The sequence below is a fragment of the Fukomys damarensis genome, unplaced genomic scaffold (genome assembly GCF_012274545.1).
Source record: "Fukomys damarensis isolate Sample0158 unplaced genomic scaffold, DMR_v1.0_HiC HiC_scaffold_17, whole genome shotgun sequence".
Taxonomy (NCBI): Eukaryota; Metazoa; Chordata; class Mammalia; order Rodentia; family Bathyergidae; genus Fukomys; species Fukomys damarensis.
This window is the reverse complement of record NW_022900929.1, coordinates 40,864,695-40,878,087: the sequence shown is the minus strand read 5'-3', so window position 1 is coordinate 40,878,087 and position 13,393 is coordinate 40,864,695. Positions and strand designations below refer to the sequence as shown.

General features: G+C 36.4%; 1 protein-coding gene and 1 pseudogene across 1 annotated transcript in view; one reads left to right on the top strand and one right to left on the bottom strand.

Annotated features, from left to right (window-relative positions):
- Positions 1 to 13,393, bottom strand: part of Aqr (aquarius intron-binding spliceosomal factor) — a 90,526-nt gene that overhangs the window by 43,922 nt on the left and 33,211 nt on the right. The window contains exons 13-16 of the mRNA XM_010624625.2: positions 11,164 to 11,267; positions 7,833 to 7,935; positions 5,648 to 5,768; positions 434 to 575 (exon numbers count right to left, since the gene is read on the bottom strand). Coding sequence (XP_010622927.1) covers positions 434 to 575; positions 5,648 to 5,768; positions 7,833 to 7,935; positions 11,164 to 11,267 — 470 coding nt within the window. The remainder of the gene's footprint in view (positions 1 to 433; positions 576 to 5,647; positions 5,769 to 7,832; positions 7,936 to 11,163; positions 11,268 to 13,393) is intronic.
- On the top strand, positions 2,268 to 3,072 carry LOC104862575 (annotated as a pseudogene).

Here is a 13,393-nt window from a genome sequence, read left to right as displayed (position 1 = left end):
CAGCAGTCCTCACCTGCCAGTTTCCGCAAAGATGCTGACCGAAACTACTGGCAACGGTCCTAAGCGCAGCCTTGTACAGGAAGACCCTTCTAATGGAGGTTTCATCCAGGACTTCACACTATCTCGCCCCTGTGGAGAACCGTGTACCTCTCCCACTTTACCTCCCCTCTAAAGTCCAGCCTAGACTCCTCTACACATCTTCCTCTCCTCTCCTCCCCCATCCCCAGGTACCAGCGCTGCCAACGAGTACTCAGAAACAAACTCCATATTTTGGCACACTGATATATTTTAATTCATATTACAGAAATTCTCAAAAGAGGAAATATCTCCTATAAGGCATTTTCATGTCAAATGCGTCATTTTTAAATAGACTATGAATTTTCAAATAGAAGAATATCAGTCACTGTACACATCTTCATTAAAGTTTACTAACCATGGCTTCATTCTGCTGACGCTGTCCTCAATGTCCTGCCTAATTTCATACGTTGATTCTAAGCGGAAGAGGTTAAAATTCCTTAGGAGGTAGTCATGAAGAGTCAAAAACTGCAAATTTAACTTGGGAAGAGCAAGGCAACCTGAAAAGGAAAACGAATGTCCACACGTGAATTATTCTTTTAATCTATCATCTGATTGACATACTAAAAATGAAACAGTACCACAAATGTGGCCAGAATCTAATGATGTCCAAAATGCAATATATTTGGTAAAGTGTTATTTTTTATTTTCACACAGAACTTCAAACCAGGTTAACAAATGGTACCTACTAAGAACTGTGGGTGAAGGGGGAATTTACTATCATGTATAATCAGCACATCATACTTCGTATACAAACACTGCTTCTTAAAAAGTATGCAAAGATACTTAACACTAGCATGGTATCAAGTAGGACTTGTGGTGCACGCCTACAACCCCTGCACTTGGGAGGCTGAGGCTAGAGGATCGCTGCGAGTTCGAGGCCAGCCTGAGCTTCACAAGTGAGTTCAAAGCCAGCCTGAACGACACAGCAAAAACCCTGTCTCAAAAACAAAAGAACAAAACAAAACAAGTCTTATCTAAACCTAATATATACCTACCAAGTCTTAAAGTAATAATACCATAAAGTTCTCTCACCACAAAATTTACCATGAAAACTGAAGTAGTACATTATATTGTAGAAACAGATTTCCAGTGACCATGGTTGTGCTGAATTTGTCTTCTGGCTAGACTCTAAGGACCAAGCACTGCTTACATGTTACTGAAACTTCCCTTTTTCTCACTATATTAATGAACAATATTCTTCCCATTTTCCCCCCTGAACACAATTTTTCTTGGATAATTAAGCAATTGAGTACCCCACAGCACTAGCAATCAGGGAGAAAAACAAAAAAAAAGAAGCCCCATGTAATTTTACTGGCAAATTATATTTTCATGATTCTTCTCCACACTATCAAAGCAATAATGCAAAAAGTTAAAGGTAAAAAAATACTGAACAAAAATTTTTACATCATTCACATTATGACTCTGACTTATAATTTTATGCAATTTCTTTAAGACCAGAGGCTGAGAAAAAGTATCTCTTCTGATAATTATATTTTTATTAAAAATAAAGGCTGAATCAGAGTTACTATTATGCAACCTTCATTAAATTAATAAAATGTAGTTGCACCAACATATCAGAGACTAATAAACATCACAAAAGAGAGCAGCAGAGAGTGTGCATTCCTGACGAAATACACCATCACCAAGAGTCTTGCCCAAGGAAGGGACCTTGGTTGCTGAAGTGTCCAGACCCAGGGGCCAATTTCTAAGAAAAATGATGAGCAGAAGGGTGTGCTTCACTGCAACAAGAGCAGTCAATCTGAGAGCTTTCTGTGGGAAACTGCAGCTTGAACAACCTATATTCTCCAACAGAAGGAAAAGGCAAGGATGTAGGGGGACATACACCAGGAGAAGATACTCTTAAAGTGAAACCCTGCAACCACTTGGCAGCTACCTAAGACTCTCCCTTGTGCCCTTTCCTAGTTATAGCTCCTTCTTCCACCTGAAAGTAACTATTTCTTGACTTTTATAGCAATCACTAGCTCCAATTTCTACAGTTTTATCACCTAAGTGTGTATCCCTAGAAGAGAAAAGTTACATTAACCACTATAATAATATAAAAAGAGCCTGGTCGGCAGTGCAGGCAGCAGGCATCTGTGTGAGAGGTCTGCTCCAGGCTGGATTACAAACTCCTTCCTGGTTTGTTTTACTGAAGAATCCATTAGAAGAGCCTATAAATCATGCGGAAAATGGCTTTCAGTGCTCTTACATCGAGGACTGTGTTTTTATGATAACTGGATCAAAGATGCTGATCTGAGAGTTGAAGATTTGTTCCTCACGTCCTCACCTCTGCCACAATCTATCACCTTGCGACTCTGTTTATTTTGTCATGGCTCTGGGACCAAAGCTCAAGGAGAATTAAAAGCCCTTTGAACTCAAGAAAGTGATGTTAACGTACAAATTTTTCATAGTACTCTTCTCTGTGTATATGTGCGATGAGTTTGTGATGCCTGGCTGGGGGACAGGTTATTCATTTGGATGTGATACTGCTGACGATTAACAGTCACCCAAAGCTCTGAGGACAGTACACACCTGCTGGCTTTATTTCTCCGATTCATCGAGCTGTTAGACACTATCTTTTTTGTTCTGCGTAAGAATAGCCAAGTGACTTTCCTTCCTGTCTTCCAGCATAACATCATGCCATGGACCTGGTGGTTTGGGAACATTCCATGCCTTTGTGAATACAGCTGTGCATGTAGTGATGCATACGTACTATGGACTATGTGCAATGGGACCAGCCGACCAGAAGTACTGTGGTGGAAAAAACATTTAACATTATCACAGCTTATCCAGTCTGTTATTGTCACCATCCACGTGGGTCATATCTTTCTCATGGAGGATTGCACGGACCAGTATCCAGTCTTTATGTACATTATTATGGCATATGGGTGCATTTATATGCTTTTTCTTCATTTTTGTCACTATGCTTACACCAAGGGTCAGAGGCCACTAGAAACAATGACAAATGGAAACTACGAAAACAAGCAGTACTAAAATAATACACATGAATCTGTGATTGAGACTGCCACCTTGTCTTCCTTGACAATCAAAATATTTACCTATGCAATGCATTTTGTATATTTTTTCAAAGTTAAGAGCTTGTATTTTTATGATTAAGTTATTGGGGTTTCTGATAAATAAGAGTGTAAAGCTCCCAAACAAGTCTTCTGATAGAAGCCTAGAACAGCCAGAATTTTCTTAGCTGCTTTTAAATCTAACAGAAAGGTTTGTGTTTAATACATTTTGTTACAATAAAAGGAGGATGTGAAGCAACACAGTACTCTTCAAAGACATCCAGTAGAGATGAAAAAATTGGATATTTTGATCATGGACAGAGATCCACAGAGTACAGGAGATCCCTTCTGCCAGGTTTGCTAAACCTCTAACTGTGACTCTGACTCTGTCACTTGTCAACTGCTTTCAGAAGACGCTGCATTTACACTGGAATTCAGTTACCATTCTAAAGTGCTAACAGGGGTAAACATTTAAATGAATTCTTAATAAGCAGTGATTTAAAGTCACTAATGATAAATTTTAATGGACCTTTTGAATAGCTGCCATCAATTTTGCCAAAAGGCTTTCTCACAACCCTTTTGTTGTACAGACCGTTTCAAGGTAGCAGTGCTTTCTCTTACTATACTGATACACTGGACATTAAGGTGAAGTTAACATTAGTTTGGAAACAAGCTGATTCCTTTTATGGGCTGTTACAGTTTTACAATTAATTCACCTGCAAACAGGAGAATGTATCAATGAAATTTTATTGTTGTAGTATGTTATTTTCTGATATTATCTTGGTTTAGAGGATTATCTCATTTAAATATTGGTTACATATGTAAATGTTTATATCATTAGCGAACTGTAGGTACTTTTAAAATCACAAATAATTTTAGGCCACTCATTATGCAGTTTCCAGACAGGGTTTGAGTAGTTTATCACACATCTGAGGCAGGTGGTAGCATAGACTATCTAAGAGAATATCTGGTCTGTAAGTAAGGGCTCTTCTACTTTGAGAAACTGACAGATTTCATGATAGTATCATATATATTTAGTATTATTAAGTACACTGCATGTGAAAGCATTTTCCAGAATTGTGAATTGGTCTGGATTTTCTTTTCAAGCCTATAAACCACATACATAATGAATGGCTAAAATTCATTTAGCATGGGTTTTCGTTTTTCCTTTAAAAGTGTGATTTTCTAGATTTATCTTGTTCTCATGTTTTATTGTTGGAGAACCAAAGCTACCCATCAATAGAGTTTTGTCCAAGAAATAGCTTTATTTGGACATTTGTGGCTCCTCCCTTATCAGTTTTTTTTTTTGCTTTTTGAGACAGGGTCTCACTCTGTAGTGAGACTGACCTGGAACTCCCAGTGATCCTCCTGCCTCAGCCTCCAGAGTGCTGGGATTACAGGCATTGCACCACCACGCCTGTTATACTCAATTTTGAAGGACTGTTTATGTGTGAAGGACTTCAAAAAATTAGCACTTATGTCTCAGGTTATTGTGTAACATATGGTAATACTTACTGTCCAACAAAGTCTGCATTTTCATGGATTGTACATTCTCTAGTTCTATGTCTTTCTCCTAGTCAATTTTTTTATAACAGAGCCTGTGTCTTCACACTTACAAATTCATAAGGCCATTAAGTGACCGTGAGCGATTTCATTGGTACATTATGAAAAGATGAGGGTTGATAAATGGGGAAATTTCCTATTTTTAAAAATAAAGAACGGGAGAAGAGCTAAAAAAAAAAAAAAAAAAAAAAAAAAAAAAAAAAAAAAGAATACAAACAGATATGGAGACTGCCTATTCCAAATCTAGCAGAATTAGTACACTGGTTTTTACTGGAATTGGGTTTCAAGGATCTGACTCCAAAGTAATTTTTCCTTTAAATAAAAGCACCACTACCTTGAGGTTGTGGTGATTTTAAAACAGGCACATTTCTTCTAATAATGACTCACCACTGTTTAAAAGATCTTCTGGACTGCCTTTTGAAATGTGCCTGCAAACTATGGCGGAACGCACTAGCGCATGCGTGCAGTTATGGCAAATACTCATCCTCATAAGATGAGCAAACAAGACTTCGAATTAACTCTCGTGAAACAGGTAGGTGAGCAAAAAGGCTTTATCACTTTGGGTCAAAATTAAAAGTTCATTATCAACTATGATGTCTTTTGGTGGGTACTACATGGCTCAACAAAGAACTCAAGAGAACCTCTAAAAGGGCTTTGAAAAATAAAACTCTGTGAAATGCAGCTCCCCACAGTGAAACAGTGAAAGCTACACTTCCTGCACTATTAAGTCTCCTTAAACTCTCTGTTATATAGTCATATTTTATGCGGGGTGATATACCTATCAGGGTAGAATTTAAATTTCATAAAATGCCTAATGCTAACTATTATTACAAAATACTCTCTTCTAGCTTCTAAAGTTGAATTACAGGGTACCAGAAAACTATCCTAATGTATAGAATTGATGTCAGTACATTTCCAGTTACATCTGATGAAGTCTACATTAGGTTTCATCTGAATTCATTACATCTGAATCCTGTATTTCTTTACCTTACCTTCACCAGAATAGTACTCAGTTGGGACAATATTTTCATCCCAAATGATTTTCTCAGTTGGATACAAAGGCATCTGATTCAACTGCTGAATCTGAGAAATTCGACGTTCATGACGAGATACCTAAAAGAAAAACAGGTTCATGAAGAAAGGAAGAGGCATGCTTATTCAGTCAAAAATAATATATAGAGAAATTCACCACAAAGTATGGAACGAGAAGTTTCATGACCTTCAGTTATCGCAGTACTTTAACAAGACTTTTTTTCCTTTCTCCATTTAATCAAAGATGAAAAGAGGTCTTAGTAGTGATGTGGCTCATAATCAAACAGAACTGAGTTGTTATCTCCACTCCTCTCTGTGAGTGACGTAAAAGCTGCCCATCCTAACCTCAGTTTGTTTTAGTGAAATAGATGAAGTATGACTCATCTTTCAGGGTTCGCATAAGAATAAAGTAGAATACTGTAAAATAGTGCCAAAGTTCTGGCACATTCTGAGTTTAAAAACTTAGCACTTTGTATTAATCAATGTGGGAAAAAAAAATTAAGGCCTTCAATCCCTTATCAGTTTTCATTCTTATACTAAGTAGCTACACCACCCGGGAAAATTTATCGATCCTCCAACCTCAGTCTTTCTTCTCCTTTGTGAAATAAGAGGAAGAGGGAGCTGGGGTGATTTCCACTTCTCCTTCCCTGACAAGCTCTATGTACTCTTATCATAGTTATATCACATGTAAACATACTTTGTTGCTTAATTAAGAATGCTAAAATAATAACAAATTTGAAAAGTTCATTTACAGGTAGCATTTTAGAAAGAAAGGTAACATGGTACCTAAGCAATATATGTCCTTCAACTCTTTAATCACAAGAAGCCAAAGCTGAGAGACGACTTTAGGGAAGGCAGAAAAGAAAATATAACATTGCATCAATGTAAAATTTTTAAATTATTTTCTTTTGGCATAACTAAATTTTAAGGATAAAATTTTAGTTACAGTAAAAGCCTAAAAAGCAAAGGATCAACTTTATACTCAAACTTATTTTCTATTAAAAAGACTCCTATTTCTATTCTTAAGAGAAGATTTATTATTAATCCCCAAAACCTAACTTATGAAAACTTTTATTTTGTCAGAAAATAGCAAAAGAAACTTTTAGGAAGCACATGGAGTCAAAGACAATAAAAATTAATTTGTATTATGAAAGGCAAAGATAGTGGCCTAAGACATATTCTTCATACAGTTTTCCATATTCGAATTAGTTTAAAATGTTGCCCAAGGATTTCTCTCCAAATGACTCTTAAACACCTGTCACTAAGCTTTTAAACATCTGCTATAGTTTCTCTCTGTCTCTAAAAGTAGCATATCATCTTTCTTACAGTGGGGGGTTATGTCTTTATATCTTATATGAAAATTATTAGCTTAGAAAATAAACCACGAAACAGTGTACATAATATGATTCTGTATGGGTAAGAAAAAAAATATATATATTTATTAATCTGGTACATGTTTGTGTACACACAGAAATGCCTAAATACATGAAAAGCTACTCAATCTTATAACAGTCAGGAGACAAAGATTAAAGGAGGCTACTTTGTTTTTTAACCCATTAAACTGGCAAAAATGGGAAGAGTCATCATATTCAATGCTTTTAGCTTGGGGAAACATGCTTTACTGCGCTGTCAGTGGGAATCTCCATATCTCTTGGTAGATGTTGATTCTCCAACCAGTCAGTGCATACTTTTAACATCTCTGACATTTTCTACTGATGAAGGCATAACCTAATATTCAAACCATGATAAAAACAAATTATACGAATGCATATTCACATGTATGTACTATGTATGTTTAATTATGACCTTTCAAAAGAAAGGAGTACTGTCAACTACCTGTTTCCCTGATGCATGAATCGAGCGTTTGACATAGAAGTTGCTCATAAATGCTTGTTCATATAGAGAATTCTTTAAAAAAAAAGGGAGAATTCTTTCCATAAAGCTGTTTTAAGAGATGAAAAATGTAGAAGAAATTCAAGAGTTGAAAAAACAAACCAGACAAAAATCAAATAAAATTCTGTAAGTAGGTTATAATTAACTACCCAAACTTTTGTCTAGAAGAAATCTGTAACAACCAGATTGTTATGAATGATTCAAAAAGGTAAAGAAAACCACATAAGAAATTCAGTGAAAATTAATATTTACCAGCAATTCTAGAAGAAATTCTTTATCAAAAGATGTGTCTTCATTTTTAGGAAGGGTTGGTAACAAGCAGAGGTATGATGCCACCTGGTGGAGTGTGTTTGAACTGCAGAATGAAGAGTAGACCACAACTTGGTTTCATAACGGCACTTTTGAAACATGTATTTTTACCAGTAGCTTAAAAACTAAATATACTCCCTATGATATAGGCAGCATACATCAAAACCAGCAATGAAAAGCTTTTAGTGCATAGTTTTCAAAGTACTTTCTATAAACCTTTGGTGCTACCTGAAATCTCTGCAAGGAATCTGCAAGAATATGTTTATTCACTGCCTTTATATTTACACTGTGATGATATGAAAACAGTGGTGGCACCAGCCTGCACTAACAGTAATCAGAGAATTCCTCACTTCCATGTATTATTTTAAAACAATCAGTTTTATTTAAGTATGTCCTTGACAAAGCCTTAAAAACTTATTAAACTTGTAATTCTGAATATTCATTTTTGAATATTCTGTGACAAAATGGAAAATACGTACTTTATGCATAATTTTCACCTGAGGACAAACTGTGAGCATTTGGTCTTGGGTAAACAGCTATATTTTTTTCGAATTTGAATGAAATAATCCTGTGTACATGAAAAACAACCATCAGTATTTACTGCCAATGATAAAATCTGAACTTTCAAGTGAAAACTTAGAATTTTAAAAAGCCTGCATTTGCTATTATGAATGTGACAGCTTTCCACTACTTGACTCAAAAAATTCTAGTCACTTTAAAGCGCCCTCTCCATTCCAGCCCCAGGCAACTGCTTATCTATTTTCAATCTCTATAATTTTGCCTTTTCCAGAAGGTAAATAAATGGATCACACAAAAGGCTTCTCAGCCTTTGGGATAAGATCAAGTGTAGTATAAATGGATCCTACCATTTGGCAGCTTTCATTTATCATAAACATAGCTTTAATATACTTTGGAGCTATACATATATCACATAGTGCATGATTAAAAGAAAATAACAAATTTTTCCAAAGTGGAAAAATTCCATTTTCAATTCCCACCACCAAGAGAATTGTTCAGTTCATTTTCTACTTGAAGTGAAGCAAATTAAAGCTGGTAAGGCTTACAATAACTACAATTTCTTACAATAACTACAGACATATTTCACTCTTTTAAAGAACTGTATAGACTTCCATACTATTTTTGAATTCCTGTCCTATTGATGTATCTTTAATTTTGGCCCTTATCAAGAATTCTAGACAGGGATGCAGCTCAGCAATACAGCAGAGGAGCGGGGAGGAGAGGGGAAGGGAGGGAAAAGGAGAGGGAAGGGGGAGGAGGAGGAGGAGGTGGTGAAAGAAAAGAAAAAGAGAAAGCTCTGAAGACAGCATCTGTGTTAATCACCTTTCTACTTCTGTAACAACCTGAGATAAATCCACTTAAAAGATGAAAGATTTCTTTTCACTAACAGTTTGAGAGGTTTCACTCCAAGGTTGTTTAGCCCAGTTGCTTTAAGGCTCACAGCACAACAGTACATCATGGCAGAGATGTATGGTGGAGGAAGTCAGGAAGAAGAAAGGTGTGGGAGTAGGGGACACAGAGAGGGAGAAGAGGAAGAAGGTGGGAAGGAGAAAAGGAGGAGTAGGAGGGGAAGGAATGAGGGACCATTTTCCTAACACTGCCTTCAAGGGCACACCCCCAGGGATGTAACGTCTTCCACTGGGTCCCACCCCTTGCCGTGGAGGCACAGGGCTGGGGACCAAGCCTTCAATACACGAACCTTTGACAAGACAATCAAGATCTAAACTACAGCAGCATCCTTTTTTACCTTTATATAAAATCGTTGCACACTTATTCCTAGAGCCAGAAAGGCTGACTCCTGGTCCTACAAATTTCTTTGGAAAAACACTGCAACAATTTACACCTATAATAACAAATGTGATGGTTTATTTTTCTCCCCTCCACTAAGTAAAGCTAGTCTTTAAATTTTGCCAATCCAAGGGCAGAAAAAAATCTTCATTGTTTTGTGTTGCATTTTTCAATAGCAGTGTTGCAAGGAATGGATGTACATATGCAAAGTATGAACTGCTACCTCTAGTAAATCATCATAAATACAAATTAACTCCAAATGAATCACAGACTTAAAACAAAACTAAAATTTATAGAAGAAATCTTGGCAACTGGTTTCTACCAAGAGTTCTACAGACACCAATGCATAACAACACCAAAAAAGATAAATTAGCCTTTATCAAAATTTATAAAGGTTCTTTCAAAATCTTTAGGAGAAAGAAAAGTCAAACCACAAACTAGGCTAAAATATTGTTAACACTTATCTGCTTAATAATTGAAATAAGGAAAACAATTAATACTTAAGAGGGTATCCAGAAGTTTTAACTCAATAAGAACAAGAAAATTTCATGAAATGGCAAAACATATGAAGTTATTCTACTAAAAAAGATTTCAGTAAATCTTTAGTTGTCAATTAGGGAAATGTAAATTTAAAGCATAATGTTATACTACTGCATTCCTACTGCCACTGTTTGTAAGAAGAAAAAACAACGGGCAATTTTGACACTTGCCAAGGGTCTGAGCAACTACAAGTCTTAGATCTTGAAGTGAAGTTTTGTTTCCCTTCAAGTAGAAAATGAACTAAACAATTTCCCCTAAGAGTAAAAACAACGGGGATATACTGGAGAATAATGTTTTTTAAAAGTTAGACCTCCTAGGTTCAAAACCTGTCTCTGCCCCTCACTTGCTATGTAACTAAGCAAATTACTTACCTATTCTATACCCCAGTTAGTTACCTTTCTTGTAAAATAGTACCTGCTCCAAATGTTTTGAGGATTAAACACTTAGCAGAGTACCTCTTAAATAAACATATGCTATTACTATTTTCAAAAAAGTATATTAGCAGACAACTAAGTGGCAGAGAATAAGTTAATTGTACAAATTTTAGTGTAAAAATTTTCCTAAGGCATACTCCTAAAATCACACATGATGAACCTTTATTGGTTTGTGTTTGATACTGCTTATGACTGATGGGACTAACCAGCTTAATTTGTACTCTAAGAAAAATTTAAGATCTAAGAAAATGATATGTTATACAAAATATAAATTTTACCTCCTTAAAAGAGAAAAAAAAAAGCTGGATAATTATATTTAAGTGACTCAAAGATACCACAGTGCTAGAGAGAAGCACTAGTTTCAGAAGCCAACACAGTGAAGCAACAAGACTACATAATCAGTAATGTAAAAATGAATAAAAGCTACAAAGAAAAGTAAAACTCAAGGAACATAATTCTGAAGAATGTACAGTTTTTCTCTCATGTTGTCTTACCTAAGAGGTCCAAAAAACTTGACCAATGATTCTCGAGTATCTACTTCTGCCACATTGGAGAGGGCAAAGTCATAGAGTTCAGGGAAATGTGCAAAGGCAGCTCTCTAGAAAGGAACAGCAGACGCCATCAATAATTAATATTTACATAATATTACAACCATCTGCAACTTATATGCTATGGAGTAGAAATATTCTTTAAAAAAAATTAATGCATGACTCTTATGTATCTCTACATGAGCTCTGCCTTATTCAGCCAGAAGCAGTTAACACAATGAGAAAAAAAACAAAAACAAAAAAAAACCCCACCAAGTATTCTAGTAGAAAAGAGTAAAGGTCTAGTTTATTTCTAAAATCAATGTGAAACATGTTGAAATGGATGCCAGACTCAGTGACAAGAGAGAAAAAACCCAAACATTTTATTATCAAAAACTGGCTTAGCAAGACTAAAAGTCCTGAAGGAGATTACCATTGGAGAGATAACCTAGGAATAGGCCAAAATACAATGTCTTTGCATCCTCCTTTTGTTTGCAATTCTGGGACGAGAAGAACAAGCAGGGTATCACTCCTAACCAACATGGAACAAGCAGCAAGAAAACAGACAGCAACACTAGGGATTTGGTAACAGTGTGTAAGGCAACATCCTTGGTCTTCTTTGATACCCTCATGTCACAGAAAAGACCGAGAAGATTTTATGTGCTCAATTTATGACATCACCATAGTCACCAAGGATGTGGGAGAGCTTGATATGGGGTTAATGAAGATTAACTGCAAAAATGAGTCTGCAATCAATCCTGTGAGTGAAGGGCTTAATCAGACACTGAGTGAGAGTCGACTCTCAGGAGAGCATGAGCAATATCAACACAAAACTGGAGCCTCGGTCAGTGGTGGAAACATCATTATATCCTGCCTGCGCCAGCAGAACAGGCCACATGTCACACCAGCTATGGTCACTTCATGAACACAGGCAAAAAGACAAAAAACCAATGCTCTCAGAAAAGTAGAACAGACATCTGAGTTAATTTCTCTTCCCAAAATATGAGTCTCTTAGAGTTTTCCATGTACTTCCAAATGCCATTAGGGAAAGAAAAGGAAGACAGAGACTCCCTAAAGTAACAGAAATGATTACAAAAAAATTTGAACTTAATTTTGACCGAGTCTTTATTTACAAAAGACTCAATTAAAAAAACTTAATTATTTTAAATTAACAAATAAAAGCTTCCCTCTGCCATCAGATGAAATGAAAGTAAAGTAAGATACAATTCAGTTATAGAAAAACAAAAGTAATTTTGACATATCTAAACTGTATTTGGTAAATTTCATTCCTATTATATGTTTATCTTAAAAATGTGAAAAATACTTACTTATATACCTTTTGCCATATGTTTAAACACTTTCAGTAACTGGAGATATAAAATGGACCCGAGAGTAGGACCTACAGAATTTAAATGTACTAAACTAGCCCAGTAATTAGTATTTCTGAGTATCAGATATTAATATATTATTGATTCATGCTACTTAGAGTAACTTTCTTCCAGAATTCACAATTACAAACATTATGCCCCACTCAGGGCCTGGGATGTAGCTCAGTGGCACCGTGCCTGCCTCACAAGCACAATGTCCTGAGTTTGATCCCTGGTACCAGAAAAAAAAAAAGAATACGCTTCACTCACTACCTCATGAAAGCTCTGGGAAGCAGAAGGAACCTCAGGAAAATTGGGTTGACACTTTCCCTGTGCAGGATCCCCCACTGTCCCTCAGGAAGGCGAGACACGAGGAAAAGAAGGAGAAATAATTTTAGCTGCCCTATCTTCACATTCGTATTTGAGAACTTTCAGCCTAGCGGGTCCTAACCTGGTCCTTAAGCATAGCCCCCTCTCAGGTGAAACGGGCTCCGCTCCCCAGGCAAATTCTGACCTCTAAGAGATGCCTAGGCCTCACCCTGCCTCTGCCGCAATGTAACAGCACAACAAATTCATCATAGAGATGTTTTTATTCTCATTCTGCCTGTTCGTGCTGTACGGAGGAGGCCGAGTCCACTGGTGACATCTCTTGCCCTCACTTGAGTGGGCAGGCTTGTGGGGAGGACGGCCTTTGCGTTCTTACGCTGTGTGCACATGAAGTCAGATGGTTAGGTGGAGGAGGAGGGCAGAGTGGTTAGCCAAGGCCATTTTTATGGCAAATCTAATTAAATGACAAAAATCTCAAAAAAAAAAAAAAAAAAAAAAAAAAA